General features: G+C 38.0%; 1 protein-coding gene across 1 annotated transcript; it reads right to left on the reverse strand.

Annotated features, from left to right (window-relative positions):
* Positions 1 to 337: 337 nt before the first annotated feature.
* Positions 338 to 5,835, reverse strand: STK33 (serine/threonine kinase 33). The gene is given in 6 exon segments (XM_027778343.2): positions 338 to 439; positions 2,181 to 2,333; positions 3,255 to 3,343; positions 4,369 to 4,504; positions 5,706 to 5,762; positions 5,764 to 5,835. Coding segments are annotated over 6 exon segments (609 nt in total).
* Positions 5,836 to 18,808: the final 12,973 nt, after the last annotated feature.

The following is an 18,808-nucleotide window of genomic DNA, read 5'->3' on the forward strand; positions in this document are numbered from 1 at the left end:
ACTGAAAAAGGCAATCATGGTATCTATCTGTAAGAGGGTGAAAAAGCTGGTATCAAAGAAATACAGATGTGGCCCATTAATTTTAATTCCCAGGAACATACTGGAAATAATAAGCACCTAGAAGAAAACAAAGAGGTAAGTAACAGCCATTATGCACCTGTCAGGAACAAATCTCCATGCAGCACAGGCTGACAGGCTTTGAGGAGGAGGAACACTAAATATCACATATATCTATTTTAGTAAGGCTTTTGACACTGTTTCACATAACTTTTTTCATAATACTGTCTACACTAAAATATCACAGGAACAATGCACACATGCTTATAAAAAACGCTTCTCAGAAAGCAGTTATGACGTGTTCACTGCCCAGGTGGAAGGCCGCACCAGGGAACATTTCGGAGGTGCCTGTCCTAGGCATGATGCCGTTGTGCTTGATGACCTGGATGATCCAAGAGAGAGCACAGTAAATCTGAAGACGACATCAAGCCAGGGATGACTGTAAGTACGTGGAAAGCCAAGCTCAGAATGCAAACACGAGGACAAGAGCTGGTCAGGCACCAGCTCAAGGACTGTTGCGACGAGATGGACATGAGTTAACAGTTCCACTGTTAGCAGACAATGCTGCTGTGAGGCAGAACTGGGGTAAAACTGCCACCCCACTACAAAACCTCCTGCGCACACCTGCCCTTGCTGGGGTGGCCAAGAAATTGAAATGCAGTCTGGGGTAGAAGCCGTTTAAATATGCCATGTGAAGAACAGGCCAACGGCCCGATTCCCAGCCCTCACCTCTTGTTCTTCCATGAGGATTGCAGAGTCCTTCAAAAACTACAAAAAGACGGTCGTCACCTGTGTTTGAGAGGCAAGCCTAAGGTCTGCAGTACGTACAAAACAGTCCTTCCATGCAGCCCAGTACTGGTGAGGCTCCAGCTAGACACTGCCCAGTTTTGGACGCTCCCATTTTGAGATAACAGGTACCAAATGGAGCATGGCGGGTCAATCACAAGGACTGGAAATGCAGGACGGGACTGAGGAAATTAATTCTGTTTAGTCTAAAGAGCAAGAGACCAAGGGAGAAATGTGATCTCAGATTGCTGAAAATAGGAAGGTGGCTACCTGTTCTTTATACCCATGATGGACAGGGTGAGAAATAACAGTCTGAAAACATGAAGTGTAGTTCCACCCTTTTCCTTAGCCCCGCATCCAGGCTCCCACCACCTCCCTTAGGTCAGCTCTAGTAATTGTGTAGCTGCAGGTGAATTAACTGAAAATTTGTAGTGAAAAAAGTGATTAGATCACGGCCTGTAGGTATAACTTTAAGCTGATTGTCAAACTGAAGATGCTGGGCAGACAGGAGGAAGTATTTCTAGGAGGATAACGAAGCATCAGAATAGAGTGCCTGGGAAGATTATGGAGTGTCCATTACTGGAGGTCTTTAAATACACTTTACACAAATATTCAACAGAAATTATTTTAGTATAGCTGCTTCTTTCTTTGGACAGAGAAATAAATCAAATGACTCAAGGTCCCTTCCAGTGATGAGACTCTATGTTTCTGTCATGATTAGTAAATTGGAAAGTAATTTCATCCCATGCAACTCCCTCACTCGAAGAAGTATTTAATACTATTAGTATTTCATCAATCAAAATGTCTGAGGCACTAATTATCTTCCTCCAAAAAGGATTTCTTTTTTGCTTCGGTTTGTTACAAGCAAGCTGTGAAATGCATTGCTGGTATATACCACTGAGGAGAAGAACTTCATAGATTTTAAAAACGAACACTGTATTGGATAATGAAGTATATTATAGCACGCAGTATAAACCTGAGTAGGAATCTGAGTCTGGATTTCTGCCGTAACTCTCTTGGCACATCCTGCCCCAAACCAGAAAATCATGGAGATTCAGGAAAGCTATTTCTTACAGCCAAAAACAGGAGGGCGTGAACCTTAGCCTCATGTTTAACGTCAGCAGCCTCAAGCCCGAAAACTCTGAAGCAGATAAATGTTGTCTTAGCCGTTTAAGTTTCCCACCATGTGACGGACATCCCCTTTCCTGCAGCCGCTTTTATTGCTGCTAGCTGTACCAGCTCCAGGGTTTGCGTCCTTGTTTTCTGCTGCTTCTATTAAAGTTATTCAGGAGTTACTCTCTTCTAAACCAAAAAGAACAGGGAAAATGGGGAAATACGTGTTCTCGTTCACAGGATGGAGGCCAAGAAAAATGCTCGCACCTTGAAGGAGAGATGGTAGAGTGTGATAGTTGCTGTTGCAAATGCATATGTAAAGCAAGGCCATGAAGCAAGGGTAGCTGGCCACGATGGTTTCTGCAGATGGAAGTGGACTACAAGGATAGAAAACCTGTTGAGAAACTAGAGATTCATATCAGTGTCCTACCGAGCTTTAGCATTTGCAGGAAGAAAGGTAAAACTGCCTCAAAATGAAGGATATAAAGAAAACCAAAACTATGCTTCTTAAAATGGGTATAATATGATGTAAAAATACACAGGGAGTCCAAGAAACACAGCAGAGTTCTGCAACCTGGATTTGTCCCACCATAAATTACCGAGTTGTCCACCCACTTCAGTATCTGAAACACTTCTCAACATAGTTTTCTACCCAAGATAGTACTTTCATTATCCAATAATTCAGTTCTACAATGTTATCTTAGAAGATGCGTACATTTTCTAATGATGCCTACTACTAAATCAGCAAATCAGCAATGGATATTTAGCATATGATTTATTAAGCATCAAAGACTCTTTTCAAGGGTAAAAAAGAAGATGTAAACATATGGCACATTGTGTTTAGATAGTAAATGTTTATTAATAAATCAAAAGAATCCTATAATATATTTGTATTTCAATCAAGACACAGGCTAAATAGGTGGGTTTTTTCTAAATTATTAACAGATTTGCATTAAATTGACAATATTCTCAATATAAAAATTAATCACATCTCATAGCAACTGCTGGCTTCCTGTAACTAATGGCTTGGGAATATGCTAATGTAGATCTAGATGGTATGACAAGGTATGGTTACTTTAAGGATTTTTTTTTTTTAATTGACCTAGAAATATACTTATTAAAAGAAAAGTGCCTTTTTCAGCAGCGGCACTTAGCTTCCAAAATTATTTTTTTCCCTAATAACACCATTTAGTAGCTCATTTCAAAAGCTGCTAATAGGTATCAAAGGCAAGTCTCCCAGTAATACCTGGATGTTAGAACTACTTCATGAAGTAGAACAGCTTCAGTTGTCGTCTTACCTTTATGTTTAATTTCATTTCATTTGCTTCATCGATGTCACTGCTTTTAACTAAAATGTTTTCCAGTTTTAGAGCTCTGTGAACAGATTCTGCCAAGAGAAATAAAATCCTATCAGCTGCAGTCAAGATATTCTGACAGAAATGTTTTAAACTCTTTCGATTGAGTAATTTCTTTGAGCAGTTCCAGTGCGTTTCACTCTGAACTAGTGGAAGCCTAACCAAAAGCATCTTTCCCATTTCATCTAGGGAGTCATAGAAATATTTCAGATTTCCAAATCTCATTCCTCCCCACAATCCTGTAGTAAAGGAAGAAGTTCATATTGGTTCAGTTTTTTATATCAGTAGATCACCTGGCATCATCTCACAAAAAAAGTAGGGTTTATATTGTATGATTACCAAATTTGTACATATTTTCGTACTTGCAGTTCACTTTCACATCCAAAACTCACAGGTTTTGCCCTTTCAATGAGTACACAGAAGAAGCAAGGCTCTAAATAAGGCACCATTCCACAATTCAGCTATCTCTACGGGAAAAAATGTAAACGGAGGATTCCTAGCAGTATGCTGTAACAGAGTTTAATCTTTCTGTGTAAAAAAACTCCAGAATTATTCACAATCCTACACTATCTACCAAGTCTAAATTTTTGACTGGCTAGGTTAACCCTGTTGTGGACTGTGCAGAATTGTAATGCTTCTGTGTGGCGGATGAAAACGCTGATATTTACTGAATCCTAAATGCAACACATATTGTTAAGTATCAGAAACAATCTGCTTCTGTTTTTTTACCTCTTGTAACAGACTAGTAATGTGTACTTAACAAGAAAGCTAAGATAATGTTTAATGCAAAGCAGTTGCAAGTTAGGAAATAATAATACATGTAATTGTAGCTGGTATAGAAAGAGAAATAAAAAGAAAAATGGTAGCAGTTATTGCATCTGTAAGTAAGATAAAGTTATAAAAAAGCATTAATGTAGTATATTTTACTTTTTCTTTACTGGACTATTTTTATCCTATGAAATAAATGATAGTTAACAATACCAATCAGTAACTGTTGTTAAATGTATGAATGCTCAAAATCAATGAACATATGGGAGAGAAAAAGGAACTTAATTACCATTTCTGTGAAGATACGCTGTTGCTGAAGCAAGACTAAGTGATATGCCTTCACTAATTTTCTGTAAAATGCTTTTACTACGTATAATTTTTTTAAGCTCTCCATCCTCACACAGCTCCATTACAAGATGCATCAGCTAATATTAATGAAGAGAGAATGTAATGATTTTGTTATTTCTGGGTTTAGTTTCTTTTAATGTAAAAACAATATATATAATTAATAGCAGTGCTCCAGCTGCCATGACCTAGAACCCTAATGCACTTAGTATGTCATGAACAGAAGGCAAAAGACAATTGACCTGCCATAAATATTACCCGTGGTTACTACAGCAAAACTCTCAAGTTCTCAAAACATATACATTTGAAAAAAATATATAACAATGTTATGATTTCAAAACAAGGACTGAGTGTAGATTTAACTTAAAGCCTCTTCCATTCAATGCATTAATCAATGGTTTTTACAGAAAGTACCAACATCTGAAAAAATATAAACCGCAACTTTTCTGCAACTAGGAATGAAAGCTATAATACATTACTCAAATGAGACTTCTGACCAATTCAATATTCCAAGACAAAAACCTGTGCTTAAAGCTAACAGCAAATATTATTTTACATGTTACTGCAATATTTATAGTATAGTGATGTCATTGAAGAGTCCTGAGATCTTTTCTGTTCAGCTCAGCAATAACACCTTTCCAACAAGTAATACAGTAAGTTAAAGACAGAATAGTAGTAATTTAACCTCAAAAATAAGATTTCCATCATTTTTGCCATTGTGACAATTTCTGAAACAACAGACATCCATAAAAAAATGGAAAGACTGCTTATGGGCTGATGTCTCCCCCTGTTAGAAATCCTATGGACACACAAGAGGGTCACTTTTCCTATAAAGCACTACAGCAAACAAGCAGAGGAAAGGAACAACCCTGCAATTTTCATAGTGACTGTATTTAATTGTTGCAATAGCTCTAAACAGAATAGGGGAAGGGGGGGTGGGGGAGAGGGAATCAGAAGTAGGAAGAAATTACAACCTAAGCTGCAGTAACTGTCTCTGCTTATCAGAGATCGGCAAACAAAGCAGGCTTAGTTGGCTGTTTGCCTTGACATAAACTGGTTTTGTCCTCTGTTAAACTGCTAGTTTATATTTCTGGCAACAGTGGCTTAGCAGGAATTTAGTGGAAAATAAAACATACTTATTTCCACAATGTTTTGGTAAGATCTGTGTCAAATGACAAAATTGTCAAATAAGATTTGTAATGAGTTACCATGGAACTGAGATGGTTCTTTTGTTTGTTTTTCAGCCTACCGGCACTACGGCAGCAATTAATGACATCTTACCTTTGGTGTCTCAAATATCTCTTCTAAGTGTATTGTATAATCACGCTTCACTCTCTTTGGAGATGCTCACCTCCTGTTCAAGCAGCTTCATGGCAGAACTTCTACCTTTAGTTATTGATGGAAAACACATTTTACAAACATCACTATTGTTTTTTTCAATGACAGCAATTTATTTTTAAAAAAAGGTGTAGGATGTATTTAAGAAATTAATAGGTCTTACATTCAGAAATATGTCTACCAAGTAAATCCTAGTGTATTTCAGGATTGGTTCCCCATCTAATAAATTTGGCCCTTATCATCTTACAGTTTTTTAAATACACACTTCCCTGAAATGTCCTGTAATCCTTCAAGTTGTATGTAACCATTTTCACGTTATCCAAACACACCATTCACCTATGATACAAAAATAAAATAGACTTTACTTAAATAGAATAGGTGATGTTCAGTAAGCCTCTAAAATGAACACAAAATACAGATGTTGGGGCAATGGAGTTAAACAAAAAGTAATTATTCACATTGAAAGCCAGTAAACTCAGTCAAGCTAATACCCATGATCTCACTTGTATATAAACAAGACCAAATGAGCGAAAAATTATTTTACAGAGCACCAAGCATCCCAGGACTCAGCAACATGATTGTGTATTTTAGTGTGGTATCAATGAGATGAAACAATTCCATCTCCCCTGTGTGAAGGTATCCCATTCAAACACAATCATACCCACTACTGCCACATCTGCCATCTGCTGACAATGACCTACATGCAGTATTTTTCTAACCTGTTAAATAACCCAGAAAGTAAAATAATTTATTATTGCCAATTTAGCATTTGAAAAGTTTAAAATATCAAGAGGAACAAAATACTATCTCTGAATTTTCACCTGGTAAGTTGTGAGTTTCAGGATTCATTGTGCAGCAACAAAACTTTAAGCATCTATGGCCACACATCTCTAACTTCATTGCTGAGACTTTGTGTGTCCTCCTGCTAACCACATTTTCCACATAACTCACAAAAGCAAATAATCAGTTGTATATTCAGCTATGACTAATTTAGAATGATAGTTACTTTATACCCATGTATATGAATATAAAGAAATGGATATTTAGGAATGCTACTTGAAAGGAGGCCATTTATGTTAATATCAAAAATTATGGGGTTTATTCTGAAATTTCAGTTTCAGTGCTTTTTTCAATTTTCTTTTCAGATGTATATATAATACAAACTCCTTTAAAGAAAGCTTTTAAATTATTTAACCGAACAATTTTAAAGCCTACAACATTATAGAAGGTATTATGATATAAGAGAAATACATCTCCATCAATTGGTTAACTACTGCAGGAATTATAAGAAAAGAGATTCTGTACATTGATAAGAATGAACTACAGAGAAATTAAAGAGAGTCAACTTCAAATCCAGCTTCTGCCTAAACTTTTTCACCTATTATCATTAGTATAGTATTACCAGTTACACACTATTATATAGTTGGAAAGTACCATATTTGAAGGACACCAGGAGTATGAGCAGGTGGTAGGAAAAACAGAAAATTGCCCACCACATGCAGCTCTGACTCAAAAAAAAAAAAAAAAAGAAAAAAAATTCTTGATTTTCAAAATACAATGAACAAGAAATTTTCATTGACTTTAACTGCATGTGTGCATTCTCAGTATTTCTACTTAGTTGTACTTAGAATACTACTCAACAAATGTGAAGCATGTGACCTCAGAGGTTAATTCCTCAGGGGCTGAGTCAACAAATAATCCAAATTCAGAGAAGCCTGAGCATGTATTCTCTGACCACAGGATGGATTAACTAATTGGGTATCACCTGATTATTGCTGACATAGATTTAATAGTGTTTTATTTACTTCTTTAACTTTATTGTTTTCCCTACAGAGTTACCTAGACCTAAATCCTTAGACTGATTTCTCACTTTAAAGCCTATAAACGTAATCTAACATGTTGGGCTACTTGTGGGACTGATAAGCCATTTAGAGCATGCATTTCTCACCAATTTATACAGTAGTAAGAAAATATATCTACTGAGCGTGCAGACAAATCTTCTGCATGAATTAACTCAATCTTAGGAATGAAGGTGTGATATCTCCAGATGAATACCACTACAAACTGCTACACCATTTCAAAACATTATGTAATTCATCCCATTTATTATATTACTTTGATGTAAAACAATAACACTAAATGTTTCTGAAAAATATAAGTGATTTTTTAAAGTTCACTGTTTAGGTTCATTTGTTTAACACATCTTGGAATTTCTTGGAAACCAGCACTTTCTATGACCATTGAAAGTAATGTCAAGTTGTCATTAGGTGCAAGAGTTCAAAAACATTGTCTGTGGAAAAGATTTGACTCCAATATATCAAACTTCAAATAATTCTTTGAGAAATACAATCCTTGCTTTACTTCAGAGAAATGAGCACTAGTGACTAATTTCTAGTCTAGTGACTAGTGACTATAGACTAGTGACGTGAGTAGAATATGAAAAACACTTACTCTTGAAAACGCACCTCAGAAATACATAGCAAAGGAAGATAGGTCCAATTCCAGTTCGTTTACCTGCTCTGTGCATGCTGGATCCTTCAGAAGGTGAAGCTGTTTGTTATCCTCTCCGTCCCTGGTTCTTGGCTGGATGCCTCTGCTAACATGCCTCCAAAACACATGATCTTCATTGCAATGGGGGCAAAAAATTTACAACGTTACTTGGTTCAAATGACATTGAGCATGCAGTACATTTTATGGTCTTCACTGTTTTCAACCATCCGTTCTATCTTATATAGCTGCCCAAATTAAATAAAAGCACAGAGACTGACAGGAACGTGTCCACTGCTCAAAGAAATGGAATAAAATCTGAGAGATGAGGGAGCTGGTGGAACGCAAAAGCCTTGTATTCTAACTACAGCTGCCTGCTGCACTGACGAGGAGATAGATTGGCATAACACAGCATACTGGTTTGGACAGCAGATCTGCAAGAATAAAAAAACGTAGTCAAAAATGATACTTCAGCTTGCCGAGCTACAGAATGCTGGCTGCATTCAGAGATGGGGGGGGGGGGGGGGGGGGGGGGGGGGGAAGAAAATAGATAAATCACATTTTTTCCACCAGACACGACAAACCCATAATAGATTTTTCCTTCAAAGCAAATGGTATGCAACACATTTTTAGAGGATTTCAAAATACTTTTAAACCCGGGAAGTTGTTGATCTGGAGTGTCAAAAAAAAGAACGAACTTTTGCTTCTAAGTGGCACCACGTGAGGACATACTCCAGCAGTACTGCCAAGACAGTGATAATGAAAGCAAGTATTTCTGGGTGCTCTTGTAATTCCCCTGGAGAGCTACTGATTTGCACACAATTCCTCAAAGTCTACTTTTTTCATAAAAGAAGCTGCGCAAAAAGGCTCAGGGGGAATTAAAACGCACTAAAGAAGGCATGCTTATCTAAACATTTCCAGGCAACGGGGCTAGAGCTCAGCTCCTACACATTTGAAAACTGAGAACAGGCAATACCTGAAAGTGTTAGGGGATTAACTAGGCAACTATTAACTACCTTTAACTCTGGGAAAACCATCATGTTGAAGATGCCCAGCTATATAAAAGAGAGTTGTTCTTGCCTTCCAGATGGCTGGTGAGAGTGAGGCATGGAAAACTACCTTTACCTGCTGGTACTGGTTCACCTCCTGCACACCAAGGGTTGGGGTGCTTACACTTGTAGCCATCCCGCGCCCAGCACCTACACCCCACGCTGAAGCAGCTGCTGCCCTGCCCAGCTGTGTAAGGCAACGTCCCTCGTTTCAGGCAGTTTGAGGCTTCAGTCTATGGAGACTACAAGGGAGATGGCATTTTAGAGACAGAGACACAAATAAGCTAGGATGAGGATCCACATTTCAAGAAAATAGAAATCTGGCTTAAGCTTAGAGCGTACCACCAGCATTTCTGCAGAAAACAAGAAGCAAATTTTCAGCAGGCATTCTGCAAAATCTCCTCTGCTCCAATACCTCTGATGCACCTCAGAGCTAAACATGTCATTTGAACATTCTTAAGCCCTTGGTTCCTCCCTGTCCCCTCACTTCCCAGATCTAGGACTTTTCTTTTTGAATGACAGATGGCTTATTAGAAAACAATAGTACAAAATCCTTACATTGCAGGCAAAAACTACTTAAGGGAATATTCTTTTCCGATACAGTGCTTTCATAATGAGAGATAGCTTCTAATCCAACTTGATAAGTCTATATTCTGCAATTTACATGAAATGTGATTAATACCCCATTTTCATATTTAAGTCTGTGACTTAAGTACTCTTATTCCTACTGTCCAAGAAATGTTTAACTGCAATATGATAAAACTATTACAATCTGTGATTCCCTGAAACTTAACAGGCAAAAAAATGTGATAACTAGCACAAAAACGTAAGTGTAATGATACGTAAAAATATTTTTGTTCTCTTGAAGATATTCTGAAAATATAAAAGGCTAAAATCCTGAATTCATTTTACATTTTGCTTGTGGGCAAAGTTATTGCATTTAAAAATTCTGAACTGAGTAAAGTCTTCTGTTGACAAATACTAAACTGAAGGATGTATTTTTTAACATTACCAATAAGACTATGCAAGAAAAAGGAGTGATTACTTTTCCAGGAAACCTTTGTGAACCCTTCGTCTTGCCACAAGTACTACTAGCTCAAGATAAATAAATAAATGAGGGACCTGCAGCTGCTTTAAATCAAACTATTGCCAATAGATAAAAAGAAAAAAAAACCTGATTAGACAACACATCAGGCAAAGCCTAGCATAACGTCTCCATGCATCTAACAGATTATTTTGCAATATTTTATTAATCACTTAAACTAGAAACTGTAACAACAGATTTAATTAAACCAATTAAATCATGAACAGATAGCATGGCAGATAGCCCTATGGATAGATAAAACCCCCAGACAGATAAAAAGAATGCAGCATATAGCAAGAAGAGCAAGTACTCTGGAATACACAGCACAGTTGTTAGATATCCTTTGGTAATAAATATCCAAGATCTCAGATGCTCCAACAGTGAATTATCTGCCTTAATCACTCTAGGTAACTATGACAAATGCATATTTTACACAATTAAAAGCTGTACAGGAGGAGCAGATTAATATTTGCTCTGGTTTTAATAAACAGGGACAATATAATATGCATGGGATACAAACAGGGAAATAGCAGAGGAGGAAACGTTACATGACAGCTTTAGGCACTAGAAACACTTCCCTACCAAACCTGCAGCTTGCTTTCCTCTCCATTGCGAATTGACAATGTGATCAAAAAGCAATTTGAAGTTATTTTTCCTTCCCAGCCCAGAAGTATTTTTAGGTGCTTTTGATCAAAGTTAAAGTGGTGAGGAATCCAACGGGAATGTGAGCTCACATCGATATATTTAGTTGTCACTGGTTAAGGCAGATACACTAATTGACACAGTGTCCCTCATGAATAAAGAATGGTCACACACTCTAGGAATTCCCACTTCCAACTTTCTGGTGTTGGAAGGTAGGAGCTATGTGGCCCATGAATTAGATTCTAACATCCCAGATCATCTTTTATTTCAATTCCTCTATGATTTTTAGCATCTGCAATACCCAAACTTGATTAAAAAAACAAAGCAAACCAGAATGCTGGGTTTTTAGACTTACTGATTCCTCTTTTCTCCAAGTCTGAAATTAAATCTTCTCTCAGACATAACACCTCCTTTGGGAACTGAGAGGTTACATCACCCTCCTGCTACAATTTTCCTTATCTGTTAAATTAAGATAATGTCAGTTATCACAATTAATGTTGTACAAATTATTTTTCATGTATTAATATTTTACAGAAAGACTAGTACTGAAAGGAAAATTTTCTAAGATGCACAGGGGAAATTCCTACAAAGGACAGAGAGAAAATCTACAAAGCCCCTGGACAATTCCCACCTGGAGGGGAGTTTTCTCAGAAAGCACCAAGAAAATTCCTAAAACACAGGAGGTAAAATTCCTAGGAAGCAGACAAGGAGAATTCCTGGAAAGCAGAGGGAAATTTCCTGGAAATAAAAGAAGGAATTTCCAGAAGACACGTTGGCAATTACTGAAAACTGGGAGGAAATTACTGGGCAGCCTAGGAAAAATTCATAGAAAGCAGGTGGGGAAACAATCCTGGAAAGTGATGAGGAAATATACCTAGGAAGCAGAAGGTGGCGTTTCCTACAAAGTACAGTATAAATTCCTAGAAAACCAAGGGGCGAATTCCTGGAAAGCAAGCCAGGAATTCCTGGAAAGCTCGTGGAGACTTTCCAGGTCTGCCCGACACAGCACTACAGCTCAGCTTTAACAGTTGCACCGGTTTTTGTCTGTAGAGAGACATTAGGATACATTATCACCCCTTCCCTCGGTGACAAAACAAGAAAAATAACTTGACAGTGCAAACAAAGATAAAGGCATCGTTTAACTCCAACACTAGAGACTTTCTCTTCTAGACAGATCTGTTTGTTTTCTTCTGCAGCCATTAACGGTCACATAGACCAAGAAAATGCGGCAGAACGTAGGGGTGACCTTCCCTACTACACGTTGCAACTGCTCGAAGTCTGAACATGCCTAAAATTCTGCTTTCACACATGCCCCCAGCTGTTCAACTCCTGCCAGGAAGCAAACACCTCCAAAGTTATCCGGCATCACAGTCCAGACTGGTTTCCAGTGCAGGCTGCTCAGGTGGCTGCTCGGTCGGCTGTGGACGCTCAGAGTGCCCAAGGCATTTCTGTGGGAGCCCTTTCGCCCCAGGAGCCCAAGCAGCAAGGTGCTGTGCCCTGCGGGGCTCAAGCCCTCCTGCTGCTTTCAGAAAGTGCACACCTTGCACCCTCCCTGAAGGGTATGACATTTTAGGCTCACAGGGGATCAGCACGGACTCCACCAGCTATTCTGGCGTGACCGTATGGAGTGTGCACCATGCCTCCTCATCTAGCCACATGTTAGAGGAAGGTCTTTGAGGGGAATGGGTCAGGGCTGTCCTGCAGCCAAAGCCCTGGGAACAAAAAGGACCAAAGACACATCCCTTCCTGCAGAGCAAGGAAGATCAGCAGACCGAGATCTTCAGCTCTCCTCCTTAACTTAAACACTTAAACACCCAGAAGTACTGTGGTGTAGCATGGACCATGAATACACTCCAAATATTTTGTTGATCTAACTCCAAATATTCCAGTGTTTCAGGACTTCAGAAACAGTTATAATTATTTCCCCATATCCATAACTTAAGTCAAATCTAGGATGGATGTTCAATTAAACCATATTACTATGTTACAATAAACAGGTATTTTTGATATAAATGCTCCTTTCTTTTCCTGTATTTTTTTTTTCATCATTTCTGTATTATCCCTAAGTTACATTGAGGATGCATAAAAGTCACACTGGACCGATTTATTAACAGAGGTAAGTAGTAACCAGTTTCTGTTAATTATTAGCTATGAGTAGCAGTCCATAATTACTAACACAGATAGCTTTGACCTTTATCAATAAATAGGAGATATTGAGAACCACAAGTAACAAACAAGCACAGGACTCCCATTAATTTTCATTGGTCAGTAAATAAAGGAGGGAAAAAACATATTAGGCTCAGCAGCAAATTAACTGGTCTTACCACATTTAAAAAAAACCTCAAAACACTACTGAAGGGTCTGCTGTGGAGGGTCTGTTTGGCTTACAAGTCTGAAAAGCAAGCTTCCAGTGTAAAGAAAAAGTCTTCACTAAATAGGAAACATTCACGTCTGTGCCATGAAATCTGCTGTGAACAACCTACATTTTTGTTCTGTACGAGCCTAATGCTGTAGTCCCTGCTATGCAGACAGCTCTCCTATTGACAGTATCAGAGGTTGAAAAAATGGTTGCAGGATTAGATCCTACATTTCAATAGTTTCTATTTATGACCACTTACCAAAAAGTATTCTAGAATACATCCAATTACTCCATCCATCCACAGACATTCAAATATATTCATATCAGTTTCAAACTGACTATAAAGCCAGTGCAAAAGCTCATGAATAAAGAGAAATTCTAGTGACAAGCTGCAGGAATCTTAAAGCAACTCAAACTGGCTGTAAGACAATGAAAAGTCAACTAGTGCATGCATTTAGCACAACGACCTCGAGTCATCAGTACAAACACACAGACAGATACATGACAATTTTAACAACTGGTCAGTGATGAATGCTGTTTGAATGAGAAAGCTGTCATGAAGAGATGGGAAAAGTCATCCATATCTTTCTTGCTTTGGTGGCTTCTGAAGATCTTGTAGCAGAAGCACAAATACAATGAACTAAATATGCATTTCATTTACACTGAGATGTTTATGGTAATTCCAGTGAAGTCAATGGAGTTACTCTGCATTTACACTCAGGTCAGTGAGATCAGAATCAAACTGTAAGTGATTAAAATCAACAGAGCACATCATCTGCTGATACCGCTGCCCAAAAAATTGCAATAAGCCTCAGGCATGGTATTATCAGATTACACGATTTCACTGTCAGGTTGACAAGTTCGAAAAGCAACTACAAACTGTGGAGGATTTAATTTTCACAGGCAAAGTATCCTTTCTTTCAATTAAAAGGACAAGACCATGTCATTTCTTCAAAGTTAAAACTTAGTTTTGTTTTTCGCTTGTGAAATGCTAGGCAGAAATGCTCTTGCCCTGTATTTTACCGGAATTATTATTTTTATCTGTGACTAGAATGTGAAGAACATGAAAGTCTGATTTTGCTTAAGAATGCCATGAAGTGTGTACCATGCAATACCACCAGAGATCACAAGACTGTTGACACCACCATTCCAATTGACATAACACCATGAAGTGATTCTGCAAACAGCAGGAACAGTGGCCACAAATCTGTTTAGTAGTGATGGTAAGATGTGAAAACAGATTCATCCTTCCAAACTCAGATGGAAGTTTGTCTCAAAGACTAATGGGATTACAAAAATTCTGACTCAGGAAACCTCTAAGAGATAAAGTAAGTTGGTGTGTTATGGTATGAACTCAGTACTTCTAGATATCTGACACAGATCTTTCCTTAACACCACCAAGACTGAAAACGTTTTCTGTTTTTAACCTTTTCATATTTTGATTTAGATTTCCTTTCAACAGTCTTCCTAAACCCCCACTCTGTGCATTTTGGAGTGCTAGGATGCTCAGTTAATTACTCTGAGTTAGTAAAGTAGACATGAAACTTCACAGCTCTCTAGCTGAAACAAACAAACCAGCAAAAAAAGTTGCAAATATGCAATCTTTCTTAACTTGAAACAGCCCTTTTTTTAGATTACTTGCAGTTACTAGTTAGTAAAATTTAACAAAGAAGAGGTCACTTCGGTACTTTTTGGCAAAACAGAGTCCAGGGGCACAGACAAAAGGGGACTTAATTTTTCACAACTCTGATTCAAGATTTCTGGCTGCCTCTCTGCACTCACAGTTGTCCTACTCCAAGTTTGGCAGAAATACAGGGTAAATGTTCACACTCACCAAGTGCCAAGGCAGCCTGCAATGCTTAAAAACCAGAACTGGAAGCCTTGTGGGCAAAAGGAATTTACTCTGACTCCACCAAAACTGGATGAGCCAGCAAGACCAAATTTAGTTCAAATGAGTGAATGGTCAGTAGTGGCTGCTGTCAGAAAACTAGACCAAATACACAGCTAAGCTCAAGGGACTGGGAAACAACTAATGAAATACATGGGGAAATTTCATATATTTGTCAGCCAAGAACAAGAAAACAACCATTCAGACAAGCAAAATGTAATTACTCGTTGCCTGCTGAGTTGTGTTTTAAATTCCTTCCTGTACTCAGTAGCTAGAATGCCCAACCTGAGGCTGAAAAATATCTCAGTATTAATACCCGTATCTCAGGCAATTCTGTTTGACATTGTAACATTCATATAATCTGTTAGGCAGTTATCAGCACACAAGCCTGCAAAAAGGACATTCTGTTAAATAATATTTATTTTTTATCAGCAAAATAATGTAAATCTTTAAATAAGGCAATCTATGCCAAGTTGTTACAGTATATAGTAACAACCAGTGCTGTAGACACAGAAAAGCTAGCAATTGACACTTCTGCCGTATATGAATGAAACACTATTTTTAGACAAAAAACCACCAAGGGTAACCATCAAGATACACTTTCAAAATGTACAAATATACATGTGAATGTATATATAATTGCACATCCAGCATAAATGCCATTACACTTCAGTTGCATATGATTCCTCTTTTTTTTGAGATTTTTCGGAAGTGATGTGATTTGCATCTGTCATACTGCATAGCTATTTGACTGCGTGAGGATTACCTTACGGGTTAAAACATCAGAAGCTATTGCTGTCATTTATCAGGTCCAGTTCTAACGTATTACGGAGCTGTGCACAACACTAGCTGCTGATAATTTTCATTTCCTCTTATTTAACACTCCTGAAAGTCTGTATCACCTTTATTAATAAGAAAACCTTAGTTTCTCCCCTACCTTTTTGCACAGCATTTTTAAAAAATAATTCCTCAGGTTTTTCCCCAACAAGTCTGCATAGCTCTGTAATTCTATTTCATCTCCTGAGATGGGTTCCTACAGCTGCTGTCCAGCTAGAATTTTATTTGAAGTACACCACAAGGTAAGAGACAAATCCCTACGTTCAAATCACTGGGAATGTTTTTTCCTAAAATAATCAAATGCAAAGAAAGACTTTCATACAAGAAATATGGCTGACTGCATGTCCACATAATTTCACTGATAACTGCACGCCCAAAAAACCCTTTTATCACCCATTTCAATGTGTTATTTGATGCATATCTTTATGTTGCCATACATAAAAAAAATACAAAATCCTAAATTACTTTTTTATCTTTCATTTTGTTCAAATGTTTCACAACTTAAGCCTATCATATTACAAGGCTCTTCAGGAGACTTAAATAGTATTAAAATACTATCTTCAATTTGAAGGGCAAAATACCTGGAAAATTAAGGTCACATAATGTTACAAAACCTAATGGAGTATGGATTTCTGCTTGAAGTACTTCAACCAGAAACCTCAGTAATCTTAAATCTGTCGCTCTTAGACATAATAAGTTTTAAAAGTTTGAATGAATTTCAGAGTACGTTTTGTATACCCTGTAATTTCTGAGCAGGGTGCAAAGTATTAAGCTCAGAATAGTCGGTTGCCGTAGGAAAGACAAATCTTTCAAAACAAAGGCACTCTTACAGGACATTAGGAATAGACAGCTGCAGTCATATAGTTTGAACCTGTAAATACGATGTTAATTTCTTGCACTGCATTAGCATTTAAATATACATAAACATCATAGTAATAATAGGTCAAGGAGTTACAAAGCAGAGCTTGGCATGTTTAAAAGATGTGCACAACCGTATACAAAAAAGCTGCATCTGACAGTTATTAGCAGAGTATTTGACTTTTGGGATGATTCTAATGTCATCGATGATTTCCTAAGGGTACAAAAACCAGTTAACTTAAAGCATAAGAGAGAACAGCCTTAAAAAAAAATTAATCTTCAGACTAGGAATTTTTAAATATGCTGCAATAGATTGTTTTTAAATACCTGACCTCTGAGGGTCATCATTGGCCAAGAAAAGCCACTACACTACTATTCAGGCTCCAGGAGGGACTGGAGACAGCCCCTCTGACAGCCTGAGCCCTGCTCAGCACAGGGAAGAGCCTGTGCTACTACAAATCCCCCGCAGCCTGCTCAGCACCTCCTGGTGACAGCATGCGAGCAAGTAGCAGATTTCAGATCTGAGATGCCAGGCATGCAGAAAGTAATTGCCAGCCATGACTGGCTCAGCTGCACAGCAGAACTCCCGTCCACGTTACTCCACTTGTCCATGCAGAAGGAGGTGGACAGAAACCGCCTGTGCCTAATCTGACCCAAAGTCAGCCATGGAAAAGAAGAAACCTACCTAGGGATTTACAGAGGTAACATAACAAACCTCCTGAAAGCTACAGACAAACCAGCAAGAACTGAATCCAAAGCCAAAAGAACACTATGTTATTCACAGATACTTCAATCAGCAGAAAGGCCAAGTACTGTATTTGTTTTAGTTGGAGCCATGCTAAAGAAAGCAGCTTTAAACAACTGGGTTTGTTCTCCCCGGACTGAGCTTGGGATGTTTTAACCCTTCCTCACTGAGCATAGCAACCTGGTTTCCAGCAGATGCTGATGTACACATGATACATTTTAAGTAGAGTACAGTCTGAGGCATAAAATCTCTAAGGTAAAAGAAAAAAATAACCTACTATCCTTTGAAAGAATGCTACCAATAAGACCTCACTTGAAGACTGTAAGATGAAAAATAATATCAAAACATTGCAGCCTCTTTCCAGGAACTGTCTTGCTAGCCATCTCCATGAAATATTGGAAGTGCTGTCACAAGACCTCGCTTTATCACGTGTTGTGTTCATGTAGAACAATTTTTTTTTCTTTGTACACTGAGATTATAAACACATCAAGCTAGGGATCTGTTACCTGTTTGGCACAAGTCATTACTCCATGGTCCTCTGGAAATGCAGAGTACTTTATTTATTTGACTAATTTGGAAAAAAAAATGCATTATCTATTTCTGGATAGTGCTCTCTGAAATTTGGACAACAGAAAACCACAAAAAACAGCTACTACAATAAAAATGCATTTACCAGTTACACTACTGAGGCCACTGAGTCTGTGGCCAAACTGGGGGGGCAAGCACTCCCCACTGTGAGCCATGACGTCCTGGTTCTTTGGTAATACACATCAGGAATGGGACTGTGTCGTGACTGCTTTCCAGTACAAACACCAGATTTTATTGAAATAGATGTTTTGGGAGACCCTGGCTCTTGCTCTGCACATGTTGGAATATGTGGAAGGGTGAAGCAGAAGGCAGGAATTCTGAAGCAGCCTTCTCCAGTTTAGACATTGTCATGGGGAGACAAGTACTTGCCTGGAGGCAGATGAATGCAAATTATCAGTTGAATGTCTTTGTCTGTATCTTTGCAAATAGCAAAGATAAACTACCTTTTCCTCCTTGTAGATCATCTTCTTCAAAAATGATAATAAAAATATTCTCATTAAAAGGAAATC

This window comes from Falco peregrinus, chromosome 9 (assembly GCF_023634155.1).
Source record: "Falco peregrinus isolate bFalPer1 chromosome 9, bFalPer1.pri, whole genome shotgun sequence".
In the NCBI taxonomy this organism is placed as follows: Eukaryota; Metazoa; Chordata; class Aves; order Falconiformes; family Falconidae; genus Falco; species Falco peregrinus.